This window comes from Phlebotomus papatasi, chromosome 1 (assembly GCF_024763615.1).
Source record: "Phlebotomus papatasi isolate M1 chromosome 1, Ppap_2.1, whole genome shotgun sequence".
Classification (NCBI taxonomy): Eukaryota; Metazoa; Arthropoda; class Insecta; order Diptera; family Psychodidae; genus Phlebotomus; species Phlebotomus papatasi.
In genome coordinates, this window is record NC_077222.1 from 80,674,925 (window position 1) to 80,700,644 (window position 25,720).

Consider the following 25,720-nt stretch of genomic DNA (forward strand, 5'->3'; position numbering starts at 1 on the left):
TTTAAATAAACTCATTTTCCGTCTGTGTTCTGGTCTGTGTTAAACCATAAAATAAGAGAAGAGCTCTTCTCATGTTGAATAGTTTCACTAATTGCTATTCCATCTTTGTCTTACCTGCACAGATGAATACAAGGGGCATTGTTTGCTCGATGCTTGTCGTCAATCGGATATTCTGCGCATAAAGAAGAACCTCAATTCGGACACGGTGAATTTTGCACATCCATATTTGGGCGAGACACCTTTGCATGCTGCTGTGAGGTCGGTTTCACCAAAGCGGAAGCAGGTCATTGAGTTACTCATTAAGAAAGGTGCCCTCCTCAATGAAAGAAATACAGAGTATCTCACACCTCTTCATGTGGCCACTGAATTGTCTCATTTTGATGTTATGGATTGTCTCCTGAAACATGGTGCCAAAGTGAATGCACTCGATGGACTGGGACAGGTACTTGCAGAGTTCTAATAAATGTTCCATTGCGAGATAATTCAAATGGAACTTTTGGACTGGTTAATGAGAATTTTTTTCTGGCTGTTCTTTGCAGACTGCATTGCATTTATGTGCCAAGCAGGGAAATATTCAAGCATGCCGAATACTCTTCACGTACTCAGTGGATGCAACAATAGTGTCACTACAGGGATTTACAGCGGCTCAATTGGCGCCTGAGTGTATGGCTAATATTTTGAGGGATCCGCCATCAGCTGACTTGGAGATTGAACTGCTGGAAGCGGCCAAAACGGGTGATCTCATGACTGTCCGACGCATTATACTCTCCCATCCGGAAATGGTGAATTGCCGTGATCTGGATGGGAGGAATTCGAGTCCACTCCATTTTGCGAGTGGTTTCAATCGAGTTCCTGTTGTTGAATTTCTTCTCAAACACGGAGCTGAGGTTCATGCATCTGACAAAGGGTGAGTTTGCAATTTAACTTATTTCATCTCAAGTGTCTTAAGGTTTTCTTTCCTCTTCGTGTCCACCGCTGCCTTAACATTTTTAAGAATTCCCAGAAGTAATTAATGGAAAAATCCTTATGTAATTGAAATTCTAATAACTTCCGTTCTTGAGAATTTAAGGACCCAATTAAATTCAGGCTTCAGTTTAAGTGAAGGAAATTTATGCAAAGGACAGACCTTCGATGATCCTATTAACCCATTCCTTACCATGGTATTATACATCATACGCAAATTGAGTGATCTTCGATGATTTTTTCCTGGGCAATTGTTATACGAATTGCTGTCGGGAATGGATTTTTAGTTACTTTAGTTCTTCAATTACTTGGAAAAAATAGTCCGACCGAGATGGAAATACATTTTGTTATTGTTTTCTTGCTTCGCGGAAAGTCATGCAAAATTTTTCCTCAAAATGGCGGACGGAAAATTCGACACCCCGTCGAGTTTGTTAAAATTGGCCTGTTTCCTCTTTTCTGATTTAAATTCTATTTGCCAATTTGTTTTCTTGGATAGTTACTCTACCTAAATCAAGAGAGTTTGTAATGAATTAATGCACAGAATTTAAATTTTGTGACCGTTAAGACGTGTGTTTAAGACGTCCCCATAATAGATAAAAAATTTTATTTTCAAAAAATTCATCTATTTGTACACTGAAAAAAAGAGGCTACGATTAACTTTTTTTCGTCATAACTTTAACACTTTTCGGGTGTAAAAATATATCAATATTTTTTAATGTTAATTTTACACCTTTTGAGGGTAAAATCAACATGAAAAAAGGGTAACTTGAACCCATAATATATCTAAAAAGGGTAATATTTACACCGATTTCGGATCGATACTGCAGGGTAAAATTAACATTTTCGGAATTTTATTTTGACTTTTACGGATTTCTCTCAGGGTAGGAAACTAATCCCAAAATATGAACATTCTATCTCAAGTATTTCTGGTACATTGACTGAATGGGTTAATTATTATTATAATTATTAATTGTGTCGAGACATATTATGATTATTTTGTCTTACAATGAATGTAATCATTACAACGTGCTCATACTGGAAGAATCTGCTATTCGTACACTGAGAGAAATCCGAAAAAGTTAAAATAATATTCTGGAAATGTGTATTTTACCCAGCAGTATTGATCCGAAATCGGTGTAAATATTATGCTTTTTAGGTGTATTAGGGGTTAAAGGTACCCCTTTTCATGTTAATTTTACCCTTAAAAAGGGGTAAAATTAACATTAAAAAATGTTGATATATTTTTACACCTAAAAAGTGTTTAAGTTATGAGGAAAAAAGGTTAATCACACCCCCGTTTTTTTCTCGGTGTATTATAAAGTCAGTGGCCTTTACACACTATTAGAAGTTTCTTTAAAAAATGGCTTTTTAAAGAAAATTTCCCCTATCCTTGTAGGCAGAAATGTCAAATTAAAAAAAAAAGCCAATTTTTGACGAAAATTGCTTCTAGTGTGTAGATACCATAGAGGAAGAGATGAAGTAATTTCACGCTTTACTTTCAAAAATAAAAATTTTTAGGACGAAAAATATTTATTTAAATTTAAGAATTGGAGGGCAAAGTACTCTCCCTTCGAACGTTCATGCCTTCGAATAATGTGAATTTTCTTTTAGTTTTCCCAAGAGACTACACATTTCTATCAAATATTAGTTGGCTTATCATCAATTGTTGATAATTCCTTTATAATTTAGTGTAAATCTCTTACGAAAAACAAAAGAAATTCACATTATACGAAGGCATGAACGTTCGAAGGGAGAGCACTTTCCCCTATATTTTCTGATAGTCAATAACCTATTGAAACTAATTCAACATAGTTAATTTGAATATGTTTCATATTCATTTAGCAATTGAGTTTAAAAAAAAATTTAAGCTGTGTGAATAAGCCTCACCCTCTCCTATATTTTGGCAAAGTTATTGTATTCATTTGGGGACATTTTCTCTTCAAGATTGTTTACAAATAAAAAGGTCAATCAACTCACTGATCTGATTGTTCAAGGTTGCAGATTATCATGACAGTTTATTAATCAATTAAGATATTCTGCCGATTTATTGAGCCAATTAATCCTTAAAGAACGAATGGGGCATTGTGACATAAAAAATGTTTTCTTCTACTTCAAATCTTTTTTTTTGATCACTTTTAATTTTTTCTAAAATATTCAAGTTTGATACATATTTTTCCCATAATACGCTGTGCAGTGCATAGAGAAATTGTTAAATTTTCATAGAGAAAATCACCGTAAACAATAAGATGAATAAATTGTCTTGAAGTTATTTATCTCGATATTTTCTGCCAATTTGTTCCAAATCAGTTTTATAATGGCCTCTTTAAACAATTTTCCTCAAAATGTAAGCAATTTATTTCAGAATGCTTCAATTTGACAATTTCTCGCAATATTTGAAAAGACGATAAATCTTCGTAAAAGGTGCTCGGTAATAAAACTTTTAATGTAAACTAATTTGACCAATTTATTGTTTGCATTGTTGCCTGATGTCAAAAAAAAGAAAGCTGTCTGTGAATTTTTTGACACTGTATTAAGCAGTATAATAAAATTATATAGATTAGGATTTAGGAATAGGAAGAAATAAAAAAAAAATAAATTGAAAATTAAAACCGGTTTTCAGCCTATTAGTGGGAAATGGGGCACTTTTAAAATAGGGCCAAGTCGGTCCATCTATATGTGATTTACACACACTAAACGCAATAAACATAATGCAGAAAATATACTGGTTTGAGAATACTAATCTAGGGGGCCAGTCCGTACAAAGTTTTTTATATGACCCTCTGTCTGGGCCACAAGGAAATAATAAATTTTATCCAAGAAATTGGACTTCATAAAGAAACTAACAAAAAGCCATCAACCGTTCCGACATATTTACCGGGCGGTTTGTGTCCGCGTAAAACTCACTTTAACATAAATATCTAAAGTTGGCAATAGTTAGAATAATAAATAAATAAAATAACAAGGGTTATCATCTATCATAATGCCCAAAATTTATAGCTTTTTTGTGATTTTTTTGTAACATTACTAATAAATCGAACAATATTGAATTTTCAGAGGTTGTTACTGTTACATATTGAGGAATACAGAAATATTTATTAGAATACAAAATGATGACACAGTAATACGAGAACTAAGTGTAAATATTTTGGAAGTGTTATGCGGCTACCAGTAGAACTCGAGGAATTTTTATCCAATTGACTTGAAATTTTCAGGGCTAGTTGCTTAGATAAATTCTCTATAAATATACATACGCAAAAAATGAAGATTGGCAATAAATTATTATTATTATTATATAAATTAAATTGCAATATTGCTCGTAAATTATTTGTGAATTCCTATTGGGGACTTACAGAATACTCGTAAACCTTATAACCCACAAACAAGTTCGTAAAAGTTTGTACTTTTCACAAATATTGTTTCTAACATGATCACTTGACGAGCATTTTTTTTGTACTTTTACAAATATTTGATGAGGTATTCAAACAGAACCTATAGGTGTCTGAAGTACACAGCACACCCGATATTCTCTGCATAAGATATTCAGTCTTCGGCATCCACATTGCGTTACCCCTTAAACCCCTTAACTTAAAATGACTTAATTGAGACAAAGATCAAAATAAGAACCTAACTTCAAAATTTCGGTATCATAAAATGAAAAGGTCCTGATAACCTTGTTTTGATTGTAAATAAACGCGTTCATAGATGCGTGCATAGTGCGCTGGACATAATGCCCAGCGCACAATAACTTTTGTTTTGTAAACATGTTTTCAAAATTTCCTATGAGATGACTAGATCTAGATCTCACTCACTCCCATTGAAATGTCAAGAAAATATTTAAAAAACAAAAGCTATTGTGCGTTGAGTATTGCCCATCGCACAATAATTTTTGTTTTGTAAACATGTTTTTGACTTTCCTATGAGAGTGAATGAAACCTCAATCTAGTTATCTCGCTCTCTCTCATAAGACACATAACACATGTTTGTAAACATGCTTTCAAAATTTTCTATGAGAGAGAGAGAGCGAAATGACTAGATCTACATTTTATTCACTTTCATTGAAATTTCAAAAACATATTTACAAAATAAAATTTATTGTGCGTTGGACAAAACAGTATTTTTTGTTTCATAAACATATTTTCTAAGCCGCCTTTGAGAGTGAAATAGAAGACTGGATCTAGAAGATGTTACTCATTCTTATTGAAATGTCAAAAATATGTTTACACAACAAAAGTTATGAGCGATGGCCATTCAGTTATGTTCAACGCACAATAACTTTTGTTTGTAAACAAGTTTTAAAAATGTCATATGAGAGTGAGCGAGATGACTAGATCTAGATCTCACTCACTCTCATTGAAATGTCAAAAACATGTTTACTAAACAAAGTTATTGTGCGTTGGGCATTACAGTGAATGAAATCTAGATCTAGTCATCTCGCTCAGTCTCATAGGCAATTTTGAAAACATATTTACAAACAAAATTTATTGTGCCCTGGTCATAACTCCTTTAGACCCTCATTTAGGCACTTGAAATTGTTGAGTACGCATTAGTATGATCTCTTTACTATTCGCAGGGGCCTCTCGATCTCGACATTTCATTTTTCCATACGTTTTTGAATAGAGGCATTGAAGACTGTTGGCATGTTTTTTCCTAAAGAGAATTGAGTTATCAGTCTGGTATATTTCGAAATCGTACATTAAACGCTATCTAAAAATACATATTTCATTATGCTCTCCGAAATAATACAAGAACTACGAGCAAATTTGTTTAAGTTGCAGTGCAATAGATGCAACATTTTTACAAAGAGAAGTGAAAAATAGCTTCACTTTTTATTAGGCTTGATGGGCCCCTGACTATTCGACTATTCCTAATTATGCTCTGGATTCTTTCAGTGGATTGGTTCCTCTACACAATAGCTGCTCTTATGGGCACATCGAGGTGACGGAGTTGCTATTGAAGCACGGAGCCAATGTGAATGTGGCTGATTTGTGGAAGTTTACGCCACTTCACGAGGCAGCTGCCAAAGGAAAGTATGAGATTGTGAAGTTGCTGCTAAAGCATGGAGCTGATCCCAATAAGCGCAATCGTGACGGAGCAACTCCGTTGGATCTCGTGCGTGAGGGTGATCAGGATGTGGCAGATCTGCTGCGGGGCAATGCAGCACTTTTGGATGCTGCCAAGAAGGGCAATTTGGCTCGTTTGCAGCGTCTTGTGACGCCTGAAAATATCAATTGTAGAGATTCACAAGGTAGGAATTCCTCACCACTCCATCTGGCAGCTGGTTACAATAATTTTGAAGTGGCTGAGTACTTGCTGGAGAATGGTGCTGATGTCAATGCTCAAGATAAGGGAGGATTGATCCCATTGCACAATGCCTCGAGTTTTGGGCACATGGATATTGCTGCACTGCTAATAAAGCACAATACAAAGGTCAATGCTACGGACAAATGGGGATTTACACCACTCCACGAGGCTGCCCAGAAGGGCAGAACTCAATTGTGTGCCCTGCTTCTGGCTCATGGTGCTGATCCGTATGTGAAGAATCAAGAAGGTCAGACGCCCATTGAATTAGCAACAGCTGAAGATGTCAAATGTCTACTACAGGATGCAATGACATCTTCAATTGCACCTCAACCGTCCCAGTCTGGAGCTGGAGCTTCTGCAGCTGCTTCCATGACGAATTTGTCCAGCAATCAAGGTACTGTTGTATCACCAATTACAGAGACTGTGACTCTTCCAACTGGAGCATCTATGACGCTTTCAATACCCGTACCACAATTGGCAAGTCGGGGTTCATTGAGTCCACCTCAGGGAGCTGAAAATAACTCTGATCCGGATCCTGATGTGTCAGAGCAACCTGTGCAGGAATCAATTAATACAGTCGGAGGATTTCTGTCGAGTTTGCAACTTGATCATCTGGTGGATTTGTTTGAGAGGGAACAAATAACCCTGGAAATTCTCGTGGAGATGGGCCATGAAGATCTAAAGCAGATTGGTGTGTCGGCATATGGATTCCGTCATAAGATTCTCAAGGGGATTGCCCAATTGAGAGCTACGACAGGTAATATAAAAGGGTTTTTTTTGTGGAAAAATATCAGATTTTTTTGCAATCTCTTTGTTTTTTTTTTAGGTGTGATTCCTTCTAATCACACCTTTTGTAATCCTCGGATTTTCTCAAAGTGCTCCGATCGAGCTGAAATTCACAGGGTATATGTTTTGAACATCCCTGATGCCGAAAATCATAAGCCGGCAATTTCGGCTCCGGCAGCCGTCCGGCCGTCCGTAGTACGCAATATCTCTGGTTTGGATAGAGATATCTTCATAAATTTTTTTTCAAAATATATCTACGCGCGCGTACGACGATTTTTGTGCTATTAGTTTTTTGAAAAACCGCTTCTAAACTGGTTAAAAATCACGTTTTGTAGTTTATCTCGAAATATATGCATGCGATTTTGATTTTTTTATGTTTATCTTGTAGCCCAGAAAATTTAGACCAATTTATTTGAAAAAAAACTAAGACATTCTTCGAACGGTTCTCGAGATATTTCACTTTAAAGATTTCAATTTTAAGAAAATTTGCTGTCAGGCGGGAAAAAAGCGGGAAAAGCGGCGTCGGACAAGCTTTCCCCATATACAGTAGGTGTCAAAAGTTTGTTGCCTCATGTAGGGGAAGGTTTTGAACCTTCGTACTAAAAAAGGAATCCAAGATTTAAGATTTTTTACTGAATGCCACACAAACCGAATCAATTATATCACTGTGTCAAAAAAATCTCTCACTTATTGGGTTCATAATTCTGCCTCACAAAATTCCTGGAAGTCCTTGGATTTTCTTCTGCAGGAAAATGAAAGTGTAGTAGCATTTTTTACGAATGTGTCCGGGTTAAGTCTGCTTCGTACCATTTTTTCCAACCTCTGTAGGCCTCATTTTCCCCGGAAACATTACACCGGATACAAAAATTTGGGCATCACTACTTAGATGGAACTTTCATCTACTTCTTTTCACTGTTTGTAGAAGGTATCACGCATTAAAAGATCAATTTTAAGCTATTTTTCTAACACATGTTTTTTGACACTCGGAAAACCATTTTTCCCTGCATTCTGACAGTCAGTTCAGAGCTCGGTTAGGTGTGATTCTCTTATAATCACACCTATTGTAATCCTCGAATTTTCTCTGACACCTCCAAATAGTCTTACAGAACATATTTCGGATATAACTGATTTCGAAAGTGACCAGCCACCAATTTAAAATGAAATGTGGGAAGTTCCTATTTAAAACAAGGAAAATTGGATGAAAAATAGTCGAAATACATCGAAGTGGCAATAAAAGAGTCACATCTACCATAAACAGTCTAGTTTCATCACTGCACAAATTAGAAAGCAGCAATCACACCAATTGTAATCCTCGTATTTTCTCTAATACTTCGAATCTGTCTTACAGAACATTTTTTGAACATCAGTGATTCTTAGAATTACCAGTGATTAATTTAAAGTTAAATGAGGAAAACTCAACTTGAAAACAAATCAAATTGTATGAAAAAGGCCTAAAACGCACCGTATGGTCAATGAAAGAATCACACCTACCATAAGCAGATTTAGGCTTAATGTTTGATTTGACAGAAGCGAAACAAAAACATTGATGAAGTCTCACTTTGCTGTGGAAGTGCGTGTTTTTCTTCGAGATTTTCTTGAAAAATGTTGTAATATCACAATTTTCTTGTCAACTTGTTCAGTGGAATCTCTGGATGGGTCAAAATATCCAGAGCGTCGTGCACAGTGTGTCCCAGAACAGTCTGGAATTCACAGAGTTGGTAGTCAATGATTTTGACTGATATTTTTACGAACCTGCACTGAAGGCAATCTTTGTGAACTTTTCTTCGCCCACAATTCCACCCCCTTCTAGCGAAAGATTTTCACGGTAAATATTAACCCTGATAAACCTTCTATAACTTGGAATGTTGTTTTTCTTCGAAAACACTCTCGAAGCGTGAAAAAATGCATAAAATAATACACTTCGAAATTACGATTTTAGGCCCATTTTTTATTTTTGCTTCTAGAACCCAGGAAAAAAAGCCTAGGCTCTCAAGTTTGTCAGGAAATGTGAGATATGGGATTAGCTATTACAATATATGACCATGGATGATATTCATTTAGTAACTTGGAAAAAAATCAACATTTACGAACCTGCGACGTTACGAAGGTGCAAAACCTTCCCCTACATGTATCACTCTCTCACTCTCCCTCTCTGCATAGTGAGTCTATATTCGAAGATTTGTAAGGTGGCATATACAATTCACGATCCGCGATGTCTTTGGCGGATCTTCACGAGGCGCGAATTTTCTCGCGGATTTTCGCGGGGCGTGAAATTTTTCGCAGATTTGCGTGGGTCGCGTAATTTTTCGCGAATTTTCCCGGGGCTCAAATTTTTTGCGGATTTTCGCTGGGCGCGAATTTTTCCCTAATTTTTGCGGGGTGCGAATTTTTCCGCGGATTTTCGCGGGGCGCGATTTTCTCGGGTCGCTGACAGAGGTTCTCAATGAATGTAAAGTTGAGGCCTCTGTCTCTTATAGTTTCCGAGACAATCTACTTTAAAGATTTTCAGACACTTTTATGCATTTCTCATTCAATTTTCCTCATTAATAACGATAATAAGTTACATACAATTTAAACGAAATTTGCATTATTTATATATAAATATCGTTCAAGTTTGCCACAATCCGAATTTGCAACGAAGGAATCACACCTCTATAAGCTGATCTTAGGCTTATCACTGGCTTTAAATTTTTTTGGCAGGTTTGGGACTGACACCAAGTCCGTTTACTCTCTTGGTGGATCTTCTGCCGGATGATAAGGAATTCCTGGCTGTGGAGGAGGAAATGCAGGCAACAATTCGTGAACATCGTGACAATGGTCAATCTGGTGGTTACTTCAATCGCTACAACATTATTCGCATTCAGAAAGTGCAGAATCGGAAACTGTGGGAACGCTATGCCCATCGACGTCAGGAGATTGCCGAGGAGAATTCGCATCAGGCATGTGAGAGAATGTTGTTCCATGGGAGTCCCTTTATCAATGCAATCGTCCAGAAGGGCTTCGATGAACGTCATGCGTACATTGGAGGAATGTTTGGGGCAGGCATCTATTTTGCCGAGCATAGTTCTAAGAGCAATCAATATGTTTATGGAATTGGCGGTGGAATTGGATGTCCAGCACACAAAGATAAATCGTGCTACGTGTGTCCCAGGCAATTGTTGCTGTGTCGTGTTGCACTGGGAAAGTCCTTCTTGCAATTCAGTGCTATGAAGATGGCTCATGCTCCGCCTGGACATCATTCAGTCATCGGAAGACCTTCGGCTGGGGGACTTCATTTTCCTGAATACGTCGTCTACCGTGGCGAGCAGGTAATTATTCTCTTTCTTTTTTGTCATTATGAATTTTTTCACAATATTACATCCGAGTTTATTCTCTAACCAAAAAATGGATTATATTCTGTGGGCATGGGGGATGCTAATAAATAAATTCTTATCTAAATGTACCATTATTCCGTACTTAAATACTAATACATCATGCGAAAATGCAAATAAAATAGTAATTTATAGGTATAACTATTTTATGCAACGCTTCTACATAATAAATTTAGGATAAACATTGCATTGCTCTGTACACTGGATTTTCTAGTAGCTGTGCTGTGATTATGCAAATTCATTAGTTTTTTTTGCGAATGACATCAAAAAAGGGTGTTCAAATGATTTATTTCAACAAATAAACAGCTAAATAAAATTTAATTTACAAATTTTGCAATCAGATTTTATTTGCCAAACATAAATCTTTAGACCAAAAGGATGTTGAAGAAATAAATTAAAAGAATTAATATGGAAGAACTTAGCTACTATTTAAATATCAGGCTCAAAAGAGATAATCTAAAAATGGATTTTGCTTCAATTTATTTATTTTTTTTAAAGAAAATTATTTATTTTCCATGTCTTATAAAATATACGAAGACATTTAAATATCAGGCTCAAAAGAGATAATCTAAAAATGAATTTTGGTTCAATATAGTCAAGTGTGCTAATCCGGGCGCTTCGCTATCTGGATCGTTTATGACTAATCCACTTAAAATAATATTTTTATTTCTATTTCCGTAATATAGTCACTACTGTAACATTATACAGTAAGCGAAATTCAAATAGGTATTTTTGGAAAGGGGGTGGTGTGGGTGGTCGGTCCGTCCAAGCAATTTAATATTATTATGTCAAGTAGAGGTCTGCCCAACATCCATTTTTATCGTAGTGACCCGCATTTACTCTCGTCCGTGCGTGCACACTGGCCGTTAATTCAATTTTGTGGTATGAAAAGTGCGAAATTCAAATAGGAATTTTTATTTTTTAATGTTTCTAGAACCGTTCTTTAATAATAAATTGTTTATATTGACAATAAAATGATCAAATCTGTCTTTTTCTTCAAATTAAAACCTTTCAACAGTAGGAAAATTTTATTTTAAAACTAGAATTTGTGACTGATAGAGGCCATAAGCCTTTATGTAATGAAAACGGCTTAATCAAGGTCTCTAGGGAAAATAGCGTAAAATGAAAGCTATTACGAAAAGGATGAGTCATTCGGGAAACATTATTTTTTCAATTTTTCAAGAAAAAGGACTTCTAAGAACGAAAATTCTGTATTTTTAAAGGTAATACCATGTTATCGGATATGGAATCGATACAAATTTATTGCAAAGTGGTGAGTTTTACTTATAAAACTTCTCAAATACCGGTGGGATATTGAAGTACCAATCACTACACGTCGAATTCGACAAAATGCTGATGGCTACAAACTGCCTACAGTGAATAAAACCGCTAAAGTAACCACTGCTTAAGAAGCACCATTCTACCGGTCGATTTGAATTTGGTAAAAAATAATTTCTATAAATTATTCTATAGAATTCTCGAAATTCATTTATTCTATAGAATAAACGAATTTCGCGTGGAGTAAAAGTAGTTCAAACAAAAAGATTCAACTATTTCATAGAAATACATTAACGAACAGTACTTTTTGGCCAGAGTTCTTCAATAAATGATTAGAATATTTAAAAAATTTACCTTAATAAAAGAAATTAAAGTTTTATTCCGAAAAAGAAGCACAATGTTTTCAAATTTCCCGCGTCGAAAAATAATATACATTCAGGCGTATTTCAAAAATGATTTCATAAATTGACTCCAAATGGTAGGCAAACTTGCATAATTGTATGTGCATAATTCCGTCAGGTGCATAATGTCGGGACTGAGTGTATAGAGGTGGAAAATACTCTGAATCAGACTCCGTTGGATTTTCCAAGGTTATGTAAAACGTTTCACAAGTTTTGTTTATCGGTTTCATGAGTATTGTTGATTTTCGATCCGTAATAAGTGCCTCGTCCTTAAAGGGTTAAGGACGAGAGGGTAAAAAATTGAGGGTAAGAAAAAATCACCTTTTCTGATAATTATAGAACATTCATCCATAAAAAACTTTCAAAATCTGCATTTGTTTTGTATCTGTATTCGGTGCAAGTTACAATACAGACGTTCCCTCTTGCGTGAAATGCTGACGCAAAAGAAATGCAGATACGACAGAGGTAAACGCAACCGACGATTTGTTTATTTTGCTATTTGTTACTATTTTTCAATTAAAATATTTCAGGCTTTTGATGCCTTCTTAAAGAGAAATGACCGCTTCCAGGCGGTCTTTACCTTTTCTCACCTGGCGCCCAAGCGAAGTGATAACGAAGAACGAATGGTATTTTTTTTTTGAATTTATTGGACCATTAATTACTCTAGACAAAATTATTTTATTACTTTTTTTTATGAAAGAAAACACTGTTAGATGGTTAACAGTTAAATGTTTTTATTTGTAATGGGATCTTGATCACAATAAGCCGTTAGTCTTCAGACCTATATCAAGGGTAAGAGGTGGGGGATAAAAAAATGACTTTAGATAGTCGTAGAAAAATTTCATTTTTGGGTTATCGGGTCCTAAACGTCTTTAAAGAATTAAGTTAAGAATACGAGTTCGAGCATTTTGATAAGAATACGACGCTTTGCCACCATTTTTTATGGTAATGACCAGCGCACAATAACTTTTGTTTATAAACATGTTTTCAAAATTTCCCATGAGAATGAGCGAGATGACTAGATCTGGATCTCACTCACTCTCACTGAAATGTCAAAAACATGTTTACTAAACAAAAGTTATTGTGCGCTAGGCATAACCCTCCGTGGTTGGACATTAAAAAAAAAGTTCAAGAGGTAACTCACTAAAAGGAACTCTGAATTTCGAGTTTTTTACTGGTCATGGAAATTTTATTTTTCCACTCATTAGAACTATACATTTCATTATTGAACACTGTCATGTCCAGTTTTTGGCTAAAAAGTTCATCCTAGCATTAAGAAGTGTTCACTAAATTATATTTACACTCTATAAAAAAAACAATTAAAAATTATTTGAATTAAGAAAACTCAATTTGATTACAATTTTTGAAATCGGTTCACTTATCCTCCTTAAAAAAAAGGTCTACGTGTCCTCACCGTTAGTTATTATTCCGAGGGCAAAGCACATTTTAGCAAAGTTTGGATCCAATCACAGGACATCTTACTGTGTTATCACACTTGCACATTAAAATTTTAATATGATTCACATTAATTGTCGCTGGTGAGAGTCCAAATGTATAATTTGTGTGTTTGAATCATTTTATATTCAAAATTTGAACTATTTGTTGATAAAAAGGTAGACTTGGCCCGCAAAATTTGATATAAATTGATTTATAGCATTAATGCGAAAAATTAATGCGATTTTCTCTTTAATTTTTTAATGTGAAAAATATTTATGCTTTAGGTAAATTTAAACTTATTTTTGCAGGCCAAGTCCACTTCTTTATCAATAAATAGAAAAACCCCAAATATTAAGTGACTCAAAGACACAAATAACATATTTGGACGCTCACAAGCTACAATTAATGTGAATCACATTAAAATTTTAATGTGCAAGTGTGATAACGCCGTTATATTGTTAGAACTTAGATAAGAATTGTTAAGCATCTCAGCTAATTGCTCTGAGTCGTTTCTCAAAGTCTTCAAGTCTGGCGTTGGCTGCAATTTTATGTATTTAAAGAACTTGAACGTTTTCAAGAAGTGCACCTACTACCCATGCTAACCAGTTGAATATTTTTAATTTTTCTAATTGCAGGCTTACCCGGAGTACTTGGTGACATATCAGATTGTGAAGCCGGAGGACACATCGAGTGGCACGGAGGAGGCGACAAGTTGATGGACAGTGAATCGAGTTCCGGTGACGGTGGACAAGAAAGCCACGACAATTAATCTGTGTCGCAATAAGCTCAATCAGTTTCTGGTGGTGACTCCGGCCGTGTCCATTGAGCCCTACACCAAAGCAGCACAAGTGTGTGAGACTCAATTAATTTCCACGGATGCCAGAGACAACAGGGAGAACAATAATGTGTCCCCCAAGAGATGGTGCTCCCTTATATGTGCCGCTGTGCGCTGTTTTGGTGATGCACCACATACTCAGACTCACCTGAGGCGACCACATCCTAGCTCCAGGTACCATCTAGCCACACCGGAAGGCAATGGCTTCTATGTGACAAAATCACGCGACAAGAACCTCAATATCACCTACCAATTGTGACGACCATCGACGCATCGATGTTCAGTTGCACGTTGCATTTTTGTGCCCCCGTCAGCACCTCCAGTTCCCCATCAATTGTCGCATGAGCTCTATTATCCCGAACGTCGTCCCTCTTCGACTTTTTGATTCAAAGTGATTTTGAGGCACTCAATTGGGTGTCTCTGTTATCTTTAAGGTTTTATTTTGTCTGTAATTTAAAGGAAATTAGCTGTGTTCTCAACATTGTAGAATTGCAATATTCACCGATTATACATCATTGCGAATTTCTGCATTAAAGAAAAAATAACAAAAAAAAATGTTTACGATTTTTCTGAGTTTTTTTTCAAGTTCTGAGAATGGCTTACTAATCTCTGTCGCAGGCATTTTCCTAAACAAAACAAACACTTCATTCTGTGATGATAAGAAAGAGGCATTTTGAGTGAAATTACTTATTTGATTGTTTGAAGGTCTCGTGAAAGATCTCGTAACACAGTTTTTGGAGGCCTTTGGAAAAACGTGTTTTAGTTGTAATCATTTTTAACACTGTTTTAATCTTCATTTACTACTTACTTCGAAGTAGAGAGGCCTGTTAATGAGTAGAGAAAAAAATATCCCTATTTTGAGGTAGATGGAACGACGTTAGGCAGTCTAGTAATTAGAGTTGAAGACAAACGGTGAGTGATAGTGGATTTGGGATCTTCAATTGGACTCGATGAGTTGACTTATAGAATAATTAACACCATTAACACGATTTCAACTGCCTGAATAAATAGGGGTATCCGGGGCACCCTTAAGAAAAACTGGGAACCATAAGGATAAATGCTTAACCAATCTCCAGAGCCTAATTTTTCTAACTTCTCAAAATTTGCCTAAATTTTTTCAATGATTTTCAGGTAATTTTTTGTTGGTAGTTTAGCTGAGTCTTTCGTCCTTAGACCCCTTTAACCGGTTAAATCGCTATTCTGAATTATTTAAGGGCAAAGGGCCCAAACTTCATTCGATTTGGTCAAATAAAATTAATAAAAATGGGCTCTATTCTGCGAATAAAGATAAAAATAAATATAAAGAAATAAAGATAAATATAAAGATTTGGTATTCTACAATCAAGATTTCAAATTAAAACTGTCAAAAATATCTTTATTTTTAGCTTGGATAAAAATATTTCAAGATTTGGTATTCTGCGCCCAAGATTTCAAGGTGATTATAACCTCAACATTCTTTATTTTTCATAAAGATTTCAAAGGTGGTCTCGAGGTGCTTTGAAATCTTTGTTTGCGTTTTGAAACTCGTTTGAAAAGCATTAAAGCCATGGAAGATCTTTCAATTTATTAGAAAATTTAAGGATACAGGGGCAGTATAACGAGGGTAATACGCTAATTACATTAGGATTACAATAAATACAACTTTTTTTATTTCAACAAAAAACACTTATATTCAGTCATATACTTCGAAAAGATGTACTATTTCAGAAGACGGTAAAATTTTGATGAATTAAAAATTTGAACTGAATTTATTCTCTATAATTCAACAAAGATTGTGGAAACTGCTCTCTCTTGGAGTTCGAGCAGGTTAAAATCGTTGGTATTAGCGAGAAATGATCCTTTGTAGGTGTAGATATTTTCTGCAGAAATCTTAAAGATATCTGACGAAATTATTTGACGGGTTTATTTGCGTTTCTTCGACTTTTTATCCAAGATCGCAGAATGCCAAATCTTGAAATTTTTAAAATTTTTATTTTGCAACTTTATCTTTATCTTTATTCGCAGAATAGAACCCATATTTGTGATTTGTTAAAATACCATCTTTTTTTAAATACCCTCTTGAACGATTTTCAATATCGTAATGATTTTATGTTGATTTATTAACAAATTTAATTCGACAATAAGTTTATATGCGCCAAAAAAAATTGCGAAAAAGAATACAAGGTAAGTGTACCAAATTCCGGCCACCTTTTTTGTTTCTAGAATTCCCATGAATTTTTAGATTTTTCATAAGTACTCCACAGATTATAGAATGCAAAAATAGCAAAAAAATGTCGCATCGACAAACGAGTTAATGTGAAAAAGACTTTGGAAGAATTCCAGAAGGGCAAGGAACTATGAGAATGAAGGTGGCCGAAATAGGCCACAAAAGCTATGTCCTATATTTTTATTCATTTTAAAATGTATTAAGAATGATTTTAGAGAAAATAAAGACAATAAACTGTCTACAAGGTTTCAAGCAACACTCTTTAAGAAGGAATAAAAAATTCAATTTATATTAAAAATATTACATTTCAATCTTGAGGCTTTGGTGCTTGCATGCAACTAAGCCAAAATTTGGCACACTTACCCTAAGGCAGAACTCCTTTGCCACCCTTTTTCATTGATAATTCTGTAATGCAAAATATATTGTTGTGATATTTAATGCGCTTTCTGATAAAACATGTGTGGATGGTGACGATCAGAGGGTTTTTTGCTTTTATGAAAAACTGTGGTTTCAGGGTCGCTTGTGGAACCCTGAGTTTGTTCTGGAGTGGGCACGTGGGCCTGTGTCGGCACGTGGGCCTTTTCGGTGGTGAATTATTGGTGTTCACTCAATTTAATCACCTTATCTCTTAGGTGGAAGCTTGTGCGCTTATTAGCTTGATTAATGAATAAATCTAATATGTGGGTTTTTTTACACTTGCACTTCGGACACCAATGATAGAAAATGAGGTGACTTTTGGGAGACTGCAGAGAATAAAAAGGTGATGCTAGTGTCTAATTACACTAAAGAAAAATTAGAAGTGGATGAATGAAATAAATTGATAAAATTATTGACTTCAATTACAATCAGGGAGTGAATAAATCTGCCACTCACGGTACACTTTGAGACTTGAGTGCGATCAGCGCGATCTTGGAGACTGATTGCTGCAATCAGTGCGATCAGCGCAATCTTGGGGACTGATCGCGCGATCAGTGCGATTTCGTTGACTGATCGCGCGATCAGCAGTAAGTCCCTAGCCCTACTGCTTTTACCGCTTTTACTAACTTGGAGAAAATTTTCAATGGCTTTAAATTTAAACATTTTTTATTAACGGACTTAATCACTTCACGAACTTCACAATTTTCCTGATTGCGCAAGATAGGAAAGAATTTACCATGATCCATCAGATGAAACTTGGCATAAAATTCATAATCAAGAGTGGTACTAAATATTCGACTATCAATTATTATTATTCTATTTGTTTATACATAGATGCTGGTCCCACTTCATTTTATTATATTTGTAAATAATTTTCGTTTTTGCTGAAATTTTAGTACGTTTTGTACGCTACAACTGAGTTTGAGACCCCTGAGGCCTCTGCAATTTGAAAGACCTTATATGTACCAAAGTACAGTAGACTCTCGCAAATTCGGCTCTTTTAAGATCGGGCTACTTTTTAATTCGGGCAGCAGTTACATTTGAAAAAAGTTTGTTGTCATTTTTCAAGTATAATTATGATAATCAAATGAATCAAATATGCTCAAATTTGGCATGGTTTGTCTTACTTTTGATGTGATTTTGCATTATTGAGAGATTTTCATGCAATTTACGATATATACCAGTGTGTAAACGCAATATCTATATGCACATGTCGCCCGAATTTCTGTCTAATTCGGCTGACATTTCGGTCCTATATGCCCGAATTTGAGAGAGTCTACTGTACCTTTCTTGAAACCAAAATCAATTAATTTCTTGAAAGAACTCAAGACTCCCATTTACTGCTTGTACCCAAAGAAAAAAGGATAGTATACCACTATTTTTTTTAATTTTTTATGGGTTTTAGAGGACATACCGTAAAAATATTGTGGGGGCAATGCGGATTAATACTTTATTTAAATGGGGAATGGACCGGCTTGTGAACAATTAACTGGGGTGGGCCCCAGACTGTACGCGAGGAGCTAATCCTAAACACGTCTGCACTGCACGACGGTCCGCCAAGAAGAGAGAGAGTTCTCCCTTTCTCTACTTGCATGCCTATTCGTTACTAATAGTCCTATACTCGCTTGACAGTCTTCTTCACCACCCTCAGAGGTTCTGGTCCTGGGAAGGAGACTATTGTCTCGAAAAGAATGGGAATTTTGCCAAAGCAGAGCCTTTGTTGCTTATGGCGGGTTTTATTGCTTCTACAATATCAACTTTCAATCTTTGGTTTTCCCCTCTATTCTCCTCCTTCCTCTTCAAGACCGTTTTTGGTTTATCTTGAAAAAGACTGTACCGATATCTTTTATTTTTGAATATGTTTTGGTGACCCCTCAGGTTAACAGTTCATGACTAGAAAATTCAAAATTTCGAGGTCAAATTTCAACCATATCCTGGAGAATCGATTATTTTAAATTTGCACTTTTCGGTTGAAATGTCTAACCCGGCTGCATCAGTGTCAATCGGTGAATCGGTAAAGTATCCGTAATTAAATTTTTCTTTCTCGATTGTTTTTTATGGATTAAAGTTATTTAGGATTAGACAAGCGCCTGGCAAGTTGGCCTTTTTATATGGAGCTATTTGAAGCCAATTCCTAAATTGATCTCGGACTGAGCTCACAGTGCTCCAAGGAAAAAATTTATTTAAACAAAAATTTAGTATATTTATCCTTCCATACGGAAAGGTATCTTATAATACGGAAAAACTTCTCACTTTTTAAATATTTAGCATAACGATCGGAAGTGCAGAAAAATTCCCAAACGTATTTGTATGTGAAAGTAAGAAATTGGCTTCAACTTTGAAGGCCACTCGCCGAGGACTAGGGATTAGATATTACAGGGTGATAATGATAACCAGGGATATCAAATTCTGATTTTGCGTGACCCCCGCCTAAGTTGAAATTTTCTAGAAACGTTTTCCCATTTTTAGCAAAAAATCGTCCTTTTTAGTCGAAAGGAAATGTTTCTTCTTAGAAAATGTGCTCTACATCTACAGCAATTTTTCTGCCATAGAAGGTTGATGATATCTTGATTGATGTTAAACCAGTTAGAACAGATCTACAGTAGACTCTCTCTCTCAATCAATTGGGCATATGGGGCAAAATTTCATCCAAAATATCAAGAGATTTGGGTATCAAAATCATTATAAATTCCACAAAAAGCACTCAAATTTTAAGAATTATGATAAAACAATGGGAAATACAGCGAATTTGAACAAATTTGCTTTAATATCAAACGTGAAAATCGTCAACAAAATTTTGCGTCCGATTGAAGGATCCTTATCGATGATGAAAATATAAAATTTAAAGCTTTGTTTGAAAAGATTCTTCAAAGCATAAAAAATGTGTATGGGAAAGTACTCTCCCTTCGAACGTCCATGCCTTCAAGTAATGTGAATTTCTTTAATTTTGCGTAAGGGCCTTGACAGACTTGAAAATTAGCCGAGAGACGACTTAGCGTAATTATATTAGAAATAATGGTTAAAGTCCATTTCCATCATTTTCCACTAAGCCGTCTCTCGGCTTAAGTCGTAAGTGTGTCTAGGGCATAAGAGACTTTCACATGATTATCACATAATTATCAATAATTGATAATAAACCCACTAATATATAATAGAAATGTCTAAGTTTCTTAGGGAAAATAAAAGAAAATTCATCTTATACGAAGGCATGAACATTCGAATGGAGAGTACTTTCCCCTATGACTACCGCTTGATACGTTATATCATCATCATTTTCACCCACTTATCTAAACACAGAAAAAATATTTTGTAAAATTGTTCGTAAATGTTTGTGAAATCCTATGGAGGACTTACGAAATGCTCGTGAATCATATAACCCACAAACAAGTTCGTAAAAGTGTGTACTGTAAGAAACACACAAAAGAATGTTCGTAAAATTTTTATCATTTGTTTGTATACAAACAAATACGAACAAATGACAAAATTTTACGAACATTTTTTGTGTGTTGTTCAAATCAAATGTTTGTAAAAGTGCAAAAAATGTTCGTCAAATTATCATTTTACGAACAATGTTTGTGAAAAAAGTACAACATTTTACGAACTTGTTTGTGGGTTATATGATTCACGAGCATTTCGTAAGTCCTCCATAGGAATTCACAAACATTTACGAACAATTTTACAAAATATTTTTTTCTGTGCATTGGTGTCGCTGGCCTATGACATCCAGTTTAGCCAGGGGCCCAGCCTAACAAACGTGAAGCTATTTTTCAGTTTTCCTTGTAAAAATTTTGCAAATATTGCACCACGACATAAACAAATTTGCTCGTAGTTCTTATACTATTTCAGCGAACTTTATGAAATATGTATTTTTAGATAGCTTTTAATACAAGATTTCGAAATATATCAGATTGATAAGTCAATTCTCTTTAGGAAAAAACTTGCCAATAGGCTTCAGATCATGCAAAAACGTATGGAAAAATTAAATGTCGAGAGGACCCTGAGTTTAGCAGCCCATGCTTGTCGATCCTCTGCCACTTCAGGAAGATGTTCAGGTTCGATCCCAAAGCGCTCCAAGGCAAGATTCTGAATTTGATTTAGCCACCTTGTTCTAGGTCTGCCCCGAGGTAGACATCTCCACAATTCTGGAGGATCTTTGCTTAAGACGTTTAGATTGGAAAATCATTATTCGAAATTTCGATGTCGATTATCTCAAAAATAAACCATAAATAAAAGACATGGAAAGAACCTGGTTTGCTTAGCAATTTCAACCCTTTCAAACAAACAATGCAGTCAATTCTCAGGAATAATAAACTCAATTTCAATATTGCCGAAAGTATCCAGAATGGCTCGAAAAATATATATTTTCTCTTGAAACTTTCACAATATACAAATTTTTAAAGATCCCTTCAAATAGATCTAAAATAAATCTCAGATTGAGTGTACTTAATGCCTAACTATGTGCAAATACCTTGTAGATTCCTCAGAGATTACTCATTTCCAGTGTCAGTCCTTGTATTATTAATCTGTCTCGATGGTCCGCTCTGTGGCTGGAAGTCCTCCACTAGAGCTCTTCCTGCACTCTTGGCTGTCTTCTTGGCCAGTCCTTTGGGTGTCATCAGTTTAACATTCTGGCTGAGAGCAAAAACATTCCCTGCTGTTTCAAATGTATTGGATGCCAAATTCCCAGCACTTGGTCCGTACTTGTGTTCAATCACCTTCACGGAATTGCTACTGAGACTCCGTCCAAGAATCGACGCAGATTCCTCTAGGCCACTGTATACTGTGCCAAAAGCTTCAACAGCACCAGCTGCAACTGTTAGGGCATCAGCCATCTTCTCAGATGCATCTGCCTCACTCATACCCAAACCCTGAGAGAGCAAACGAGATCCCTGATGCTGAAGATGCGGAGCAATAAATCTGCCCAGAGCCATTGTGGCTGAACCGAGTTTCTGTGCCATAAAACCTGTGACAGATGCTGCTGTTCCTGTAACTGTTTTTGCCACTTTCACGCTTGTCTCAACTTTTCCGGAAACCGGGGGCACATTGTCCGGTGCCTTGGAAAGTTTAGACATGAGATATGGTGTACCGTATGTTATTAGTTCTCCTGTTTTTTGGGATCCACGGATGAGCCCTTGGGAGAGATAGTAGGCTCCCTTTGTGATTTTCTCAGAGACAACGAGTGATCGAGAGTGTCGTTTGAGATTAGCTAGTTCTCCTTCCTGCCAGTAGACGCATTTGAGGATCTCATCAAGAATCTCCATCAAAACTTCATCAGGTGGTCCTTCCACCTGGATCCCAATGGTAGCCCCTGCACTAGGAGGCGCCCTCAAGTCCGGGAAGATTATAGCACCAAATCGTGTCCGGAAGCACGGAGAAACACCCGGAAGAAGTGGATAAGTCCATATGATTTCTGCCAAATTTTTATCAGGAATATTTGGATCAGTATTCTCCTCATCTGCTGCAGCATTCTTCACTGCAGCTGCCAGAACGGGTTCTGAAGTCTTAGTTATTTGCATGAAAAATGTCCCACGATCAGCATCTGCAGCTATTGATGTAGCCTTTGTGTACTTCCAAATCTCCAGGAGAGTATTATCCAGAGTTAGGGTAACATTGCCATCCTGCTTTATACTATAGAATTTTACATTTTCACAGCAAAATACCAACTCACGGGTAACATCGCAAGTTTCAGGAGAATTTTCTACTTCCTTGAGAGCCCGAACGAGCTCTGAGAATGTTGTGGGATTTCCTTCCTTGAGCTTTTTCTCTTCCAGACATCTCGTGAGTATCTCAATACGAAGCTCAATTTCAGGCTTTGTATTCTGCAGTTGAGAGATCATTTTTATTGCATGCTTCCAAGTATCATCAATTGATTCGGGATAGGAGACAGGGACACTCAGAGCTGCATTCATGGCGGTTAAACCTACTTTGTACTTTTCAAGAGCCTAGGAAAAACATACAGAATAAACATTCTAATTCTGGCACAGAACTTCCTCCTCTAAAATATGCTTCAATGTTTTTGCAATCAACACAAATTAAATAAGAAAATTAAATCAAAAATAACTTTGTCATCACCGCACGTTTCCACAGGTGAGTAATAAATTAAATTAAAAAAGCAATTTTACTCACCACTTCGAGATTCTCATTAACATCCTCTCGGCATGCATCCTGCAGAGTGTGGTAGGCTTCGTCATGTTTTTCCTTGATTTCGCGATAGCTCGCTTTCCATTTGCTGGTCATTTTTTGCCTCGGAAGTTCATCAAAGTGCGAAAGAAAATTTTGCTGCCAATTAAAACATATTTAGGAGATTTGTCACATCACCAATTTTAGTACATTTGCACCATCGTCCAATCTTTTATTGTAATTACTCATTTATAAATTGTTGGTTCAGTGATTTATGATGAAATATTTAAGCAATTTCACAAGAATTTTCGCAAAAAAACTACAATGGCTGTCGTTCCATTGATTTTTAGCATTTTTAATCAAGAAATACTCCATAAAACGTGCTATATACTATGTATAAAAACTTACTTATGCCTCTGCGGGAATACTTATTGCAAGAATTGTGTGAGATTCCTTCAGTAATTATAATTATTCTTTGGAGAAAATAAGAAAAACTATTTCACGGTCATTTCGGGCCGATGGCAAGACGGCGACTGTCATAAATCCGTACGCGATAGCGATTTTTTCTTCGTTTTCCGTCGCGTCAGCCGGGTTAATCGATGAAAATCATCGAAAGTTTCATAGATCGGTTTCAAAACATAACGGTTAATTAGGGCGCCAATATCAATTTCAAGGAAAATTCTTTAAAGATTATCAAGAATTGAGTTATGGATATTTAGTTAAAATGATAATAATAACTGAAAAAATATGATTTTAATCAGTAAAGATCAATATAAAAAAAGCTACGGAAAAAATTATTTGGGGTAGGGGGATAGCTTATTTATGAAAAACGCGAAAAACTGAAAAGGCACTTTTTAGCGGGCTTAAAAAATATGTAAAAAAAAAACTTGAGAAAATTTGACGAAAAAAAAATAAATTTAAGAATTTTTATGAGAAATTTAGTAATTTTGGTGGGATTCACGGAGCAATGGAGTATCTGGGTACTTGTTATGGCCACTACACACTAGAGAAATTTATGTCCATATTGAAGCAAATTCCCTACGCTTGCTTATTTAGGAAAAACTCTTCAATATGGACATAAATTTCTCTAGTGTTTAGAGGCCATTAGGGATGTGTGAAAAGAGTTTAAATCAAATTTTTCAACGCACGAAGGCGGCACACAACTTTACAGCGACTTGACAGTATGCCAGAACACGCAGATATCCTGGGAAATGAGATTGAGGACAGACTATCGAAACTCGGTAGGAAAAATACTTTCATAGGACCTGAACCTGTGATAGGAGTACGCAACGATACAAAGAATGATGAATTAAAGAAAGTTGTTCTTTAGGAACACAAGAAATATTGGGAAAACAGAAATGTCTTCAGATCCACAAAGGTTCTGATTACTAATTCCTAAGAAACCTACAAAAATTATCGTTGGATTGCTTACAGGACATTGGCTGAACGCCCATCTAGTCCATCTATTTAAGATTAGCCTTACCGACAGTACGGATCCGGAGTGCAAATAGTGCAAAGTTACATATGAAAGAGTGGAGCACTTTCTGGGAGACTGCTCAGCGCTACTTCGCTTAGACGCGTTATATTTGGACAGGACACCATAAACTTTAAGGATTTTCAAGTTACCCAATTGAGTGACCTACTCAACTTTTGGATCAAAGCAGAAAATGAAATCGGGATTAAACACTTAGGCATGCAGAGCTTCCTTGGAATCAATCATCAATCTACTATCTAGGGATATGTGATGGTAGATCATCATAATAAAATGTGCTTAATAAGTCGTCAGTTAAATCAGCATTTGTCGTAACTTCCTTTTGACAACTTTTCAAGAGACGAAATTTTCAGTTCAGCTTTATTTTTCTTTAAAATGAGCCCCGAATGCGATACTTTTGAGTCAAAATAATAAAAGTGGCACTAATAAACTGTAAGTTAACTCGAGAAAATCTTTATAAAATGATTTAAAAGCTAAGATATTGAGATATATGTTAGGAGAAACACAATAATATTTTATCGTAACTTCCATCGTTTATAAAGCCGTAACTTCCAATGTATGGAAATCTTGGATGTTACGACAATTTTCTAAAATGCATTTATATCAATTTGAATTATTCTAGTGATAATAAGCGCCTTGATTTGACTAAATTAGTCAATTAAACTGTTATCCTTATCCCCAAAAAGCTTTTATTTCATAAATTTTATTGAATAAATTTTGTGTGCCGCGTCGCTTGTTTTGTTTTAAATTAATGACAGATGAACAGGGATTTATTCTTACTTTTTTCTCACAAATATTGAATTAATATGATTTAATGTTGCATTATTGGCAGTGTCTTTGGATATTTGGAAGAGTTTGTGAACGTTTTATTGAGAAATTACATTTTTGCTGCAAAATTACAAGCCACGCAAAGAAGCAAAAAAAAGTTACGACAAATGCTGATTACTAAAAATTTTGTATGGAAATTTGTCGTAACTTCCCCAAAAATTGAAGTTACGACAAATTCTGATAAATTTTTCTTAATTAAGGGCACTTACGATAATTTTTGTTTAAAATAATTTTTATTGGGATTATAAAAGTTTCTTTTTTCTAGAGTGTGTTTAATAAACAAAA

The 25,720-nt window shown here is 35.6% G+C and overlaps 2 protein-coding genes across 2 annotated transcripts in view; one reads left to right on the plus strand and one right to left on the minus strand.

Moving 5' to 3' along the window:
- Positions 1-14,927, plus strand: part of LOC129810265 (poly [ADP-ribose] polymerase tankyrase) — a 28,112-nt gene extending 13,185 nt beyond the window's left edge. The window contains exons 5-9 of the mRNA XM_055860610.1: positions 123-442; positions 540-907; positions 5,853-7,021; positions 9,751-10,358; positions 14,173-14,927. Coding sequence (XP_055716585.1) covers positions 123-442; positions 540-907; positions 5,853-7,021; positions 9,751-10,358; positions 14,173-14,253 — 2,546 coding nt within the window. The 3' untranslated portion in view covers positions 14,254-14,927. The remainder of the gene's footprint in view (positions 1-122; positions 443-539; positions 908-5,852; positions 7,022-9,750; positions 10,359-14,172) is intronic.
- Positions 14,928-21,311: 6,384 nt separating this feature from the next.
- LOC129810311 (protein spartin) lies at positions 21,312-23,660 on the minus strand. The gene is made up of 3 exons (XM_055860681.1): positions 23,524-23,660; positions 23,122-23,274; positions 21,312-22,937 (listed from the first exon to the last, which is right to left on the minus strand). The coding sequence occupies exons 2-3, from the start codon at positions 23,230-23,232 to the stop codon at positions 21,483-21,485; spliced, it is 1,566 nt and encodes a 521-aa protein (XP_055716656.1). The 5' UTR covers positions 23,233-23,274; positions 23,524-23,660; the 3' UTR covers positions 21,312-21,482.
- Positions 23,661-25,720: the final 2,060 nt, after the last annotated feature.

Bases quoted from the DNA above. Each gene is read 5' to 3' on its own strand.
- LOC129810311 (XM_055860681.1), bottom strand. From the start codon at position 23,232: ATGACCAGCAAATGGAAAGCGAGCTATCGCGAAATCAAGGAAAAACAT. The intron at 22,938-23,121 runs GTGAGTAAAATT...TGTTTTTCCTAG, and splicing joins TTAATGAGAATCTCGAAGTG to GCTCTTGAAAAGTACAAAGT.